The sequence below is a fragment of the Olea europaea genome, chromosome 2, assembly GCF_002742605.1.
Source record: "Olea europaea var. sylvestris chromosome 2, O_europaea_v1, whole genome shotgun sequence".
NCBI lineage: Eukaryota > Viridiplantae > Streptophyta > Magnoliopsida > Lamiales > Oleaceae > Olea > Olea europaea.
In genome coordinates this window covers 4,620,778-4,625,174 of record NC_036238.1, presented here as the reverse complement: position 1 = coordinate 4,625,174, position 4,397 = coordinate 4,620,778, and the positions used below count along the sequence as shown (strand labels likewise).

The 4,397-nt window shown below is 34.6% G+C and overlaps 1 protein-coding gene across 1 annotated transcript in view; it reads right to left on the bottom strand.

Annotated features, from left to right (window-relative positions):
- The window catches only part of LOC111371419 (aconitate hydratase 3, mitochondrial-like), a 7,063-nt gene extending 4,305 nt beyond the window's left edge, over positions 1-2,758 (bottom strand). The window contains exons 1-6 of the mRNA XM_022993407.1: positions 2,279-2,758; positions 1,651-1,755; positions 1,323-1,483; positions 1,145-1,237; positions 423-608; positions 1-186 (exon numbers count right to left, since the gene is read on the bottom strand). Coding sequence (XP_022849175.1) covers positions 1-186; positions 423-608; positions 1,145-1,237; positions 1,323-1,483; positions 1,651-1,755; positions 2,279-2,576 — 1,029 coding nt within the window. The 5' untranslated portion in view covers positions 2,577-2,758. The remainder of the gene's footprint in view (positions 187-422; positions 609-1,144; positions 1,238-1,322; positions 1,484-1,650; positions 1,756-2,278) is intronic.
- Between the last annotated feature and the right edge of the window lie 1,639 nt (positions 2,759-4,397).

Genomic DNA, 4,397 nt, shown 5'->3' with positions numbered 1-4,397 from the left:
CCCTGTTCTGCATAAAATAAATACCTGACCAAGCATTGCTGCCTCGGCTTCGATTCCTCCAACTCCCCAACCAGCAACTCCTAACCCATCAATCATGGTCGTATGGGAATCTGTTCCAACTACACTGTCTGGGTAGAGCATACCACCAGTGTTGAAAACAACTCGTCCAAGATATTCAAGATTGACCTAAATAGTATCACAGTAATTTACTCAATTAAATCATTTGAATATTGGCATTGGGTGGAAAACAAAAGAGGAAATAAGAAACCACTAGATTTTTCTTATATAGAATGCACATAAACAAATTGAAATATATACCACCTTGAAAATGACAATAAGTCAGTGATATAAAGACAGCTTAAGCGCACAAAAGTAGGAACAGCATTGATACTGACATACTGTTAAATCTTAAGTTTTGATACCTGATGCACTATACCAGATCCTGGAGGAACAACAAGCATATTGTGAAAAGCATTAGATCCCCACTTAAGAAAAGCAAATCTCTCCTTGTTCCTCTGGAACTCAAGCTCCATATTTGCTTTGACAGCATTTTCTGATCCAGCAACATCGACTTGAACTGAGTGGTCAATGACCAGATCTACAGGAACCTGCAAGCCAACAACCCGATTACTGAAATTAGAAATAGAAAGATAACTCTTAATGATAACAGCAGGGCACCTGCATTAAGATGTTATCCAGCAAATTGGTAAACTAAAAACACAATGATCCAGAAAAAACTAAGTAGAAAGTTCCAGTTTCATCTGTCTTTAAAAAGGCGAAATAGGTTATCGAGTGTTTTGAACTCATCAGACGAGTCTTGAGGTGGCTTTAAGGCATAAGCATCAATGTAAATCAATAAGAAAATTAAAAAACACTCTTCTGTCTACACACTTGAAAGCAGATTTCTGAAAGTGAAAGGTTAAAAACGCATAGCCTGGGGAGGGAGGGGGATCAATTTAATTTGAACAAAACTACCAACTTGCTAATATTTCAAAACTTCTGCGAAAACAATAAAAAATGATAAAAGCGGGAAAAACATTTTCCACAAAACAAATCCAGACACAAACTTAATCAACAATTCAAGACATCTGGTTATGTTCATCTATTAACATAGAAAATTAATTAAATAAAATGCTGTTCATACCAATGGATTGATCTTATTGGAATCACTCCCAAGCTTGTTCATGGCATCCCGCATACAAGCAAGGTCAACCACCGCTGGTACACCAGTGAAGTCCTGGAAATCGGACAATCACAATCTTATGCAAAAGTGTTGGTTCCTTATTATCATGGAAATCTGCATATTGAAACAAGACTGGTACCTGCAATAAGACACGAGCAGGCTTGAAAGGAATTTCGACTTGCTTAGGGGAAGAATTTTCCCAATCAATTATCTTCTCCACATCTTCCTTTTTCACTTGAAAGCCATCACAATTACGAATTGCTGACTCCAGAAGGATTCTAATAGAATATGGCAGCTTATCTGTAATGTTAAGTGCAATTACAAGAAAAGCATTCAATAATTTAAAAGACGGAACAATTACAGCACAAATAGCTGTTATTTCTACTGCCTAATGGAAATGTTGAATTTCAGCTTTCAAAAACACGTTTAAATGTGAAAATACTATTCTTCCTGAACCAGAAAATTACCAATCCTCGGATCATTGAGAGCAGGCAGGCAATAAAACTTGCCAAATTCACCACCGCTTGGCTTGGGAAGACTGGTAAGAATTCTGTTGAAAGCATTTTCAGATGCTGGAATCATGCATGAAAATAATTAGAAATGCAATTATATAATGACAAATAGATAGCTAAAAAAAATTAAAATGAAAGCTCTTCTGACCATTTTTCCATGTAAATATGATCAGTTCCCATACCAAAAAAGTAACAGGATCTTTGGACCAAAAATGCTTGCTGGAATAACAATTTACTTGCAATTTCTAATTCATTTTATACTACAAGGATATACCCCAAGTTTCCGAATATATATATATATATATATATATTTATTTATTTATTTTTTTTCAAAATAAGAAATTGCATCATGCAAAACTTTTTTAAAAATGGTCAACATTAAAACAATTTATATAAGAGACGCCTACAATCAGCTGTCACGAGAGCATAAAAGATAAACATATGCAAAACACACACTAACAGAAAAACTAATATTCCATATATCAGTTTCAAATCAAGAATAAAGGACAGCAGTAATTGAATCATCAGAAACACAAAAGCAGCTGATCTGAATAATCAAAGAAGTGGAAAACATTAAATGTACCCATCGTAGCAATGTTTCGCTGGAAAAGGGAAGCAGTAGAAGAAGCAATCCTGATCTGAGCTCCGAGACTCGCCGGTGACTTCCAATCCACACCGTGACTCCACCGCTGCGCAGACCTCAAAGCCGAATAAAAACTCAAAGATCGTTGAGGGGTTTGATTGAAATTACCAGAAATCGAACTAGAAGCAGAATTAGAAACGGGTTTTTTGGATAGAGAAGAAAGGAGCCTTTTGCCAGTGGTACTAGTATTGGAAGAATTGGAGGCGGTTCTCCTGAGAAGTGCGGTGGTTACATACATAACTGTGATTGGGAATTGTAATCACATTCAAACAATAATGATTGAGATAAGGATTTGTTAGGTGACGATGGAGAAATGGCGAAGAGAAGAGATGGAGTGGGCGTGTGTTCTCTAGGGGTGTGTGCCGTGAGTTTTTTGCTTTTATACAGATCACCTTCGTTGTATGGGATTGAAGTGAGGCATAAAATTTTCCAATCTGGCAAAGCGCAAATTGAAATCTATTTTAAAATCAAATATCTTGTTTGGCTGCTAAAGGGGACCGGACCAAAATTATGCATGGCTAAAATTGTTTTCTATAAATGCTTATTTGCTAATTTTAACAAAAAAATCTCCCTTGGATTTACGATTTGATGGATTGGCGCACAGAAACAAAACATTTTTTTTTATTAAAACATGGAAAATAAGGATGGGACTTTTTAACATTTCATCTAGTGTAATTCTGACTCTTCGTGTGACAAAAATATTCAACGTGGAGGAGAGTAAAAATGACAAATATTTATCATGAAGACCAGAACTATACATTTATCGTGACATTGCCCGTGATTTTAACATTCAAATTGATGGTTTCATCACGTAAGGATCCAAATTCTTCGTATTTAAATAGGTTGGAACCTATGAAATGTCTATTTTCAAGATTTTGGAACCAAAACCACTTTGATTGAAAGGAGGTCATATATATATATATTCCCCAAAAAATAGACCTTACATTAATCGATTTTGTTAGTGGTACATCGAGGTGTACCTAATGGTGTACACCCTACTCACATGGACGAGAGACCCACTTGAATAAAATATCATTTCTTTCATATGGGTCCCACACACATGTGAGTGGGGTGTACATCATTCGGTACACCTTATTATGTACCACTAGACAAATTCTACGCTCCACACCCATGTGAGTGGGGTGTACATTATTCGGTACACCTCATTATGTACCACTAGACAAATTCTACGCTAATATAGTAGTTTGAGTGGTATTTTGTAAGTTCAGTAATTATTGATGAAATTAACCTTTTTCTATTTATTTATAGAGAAAATTATGGATAGTTATGTTAAGCTAGCACCTTAACACGGATGAAATTAACCTTTTTCTATTTATTTATAGAGAAAATTATGGATAGTTATGTTAAGCTAGTACCTTAACACGATTGAAGCAAAACTAGAAGATAGTTTATTATAAGAAACCAATTTATAAAATATAGCTTTAGGAGTTCTACGTATGCACGAAGACGGTGCAAAAAGAAAGAGAAATGCTGAGAATAATATATGTGTGTGCGTGCGTGTGTGAGTATGTCATCAATTCAATAACGTCGGCTAAGAGATCGAGAATGATTTTATAAAGACTAAACGATATTTAATAAGTAGGAAAGACGTTACATCTTAAATTATATAAGAGTAATAAAAATGAGAAATAGAGATATAAAATATTTGTGGTTAAAAGAAGCAAACATAAACAAACAGTACAAATGGAAGAAAATTAAAAAATTAACTGAGATAAATGTGAAAAATAGCTCCATATTTTATTACATTGCACCCAATTAAAATATGAGAATATATAGTCAAACTAAATTGAAATTTGAGTTATACATTTTTGCAATAATTTTTAAGTAGTATTCTTTTAAAAGTAAAAATCAAAATTTCCCATAAATAAACGAGAGCTTACGACTCACTTTTTTTGGCACTACGACAAGTGGGAAATTAGGTATGACAAAATCAACGGTTGTGATTCTCCAGCATTCAAACTAGAATAATGGAATAAAGAGCACCATTAGAGTTGGCTTTATGTGCACTATAGGGGCCACTATTTTGCCCGTCAATTGT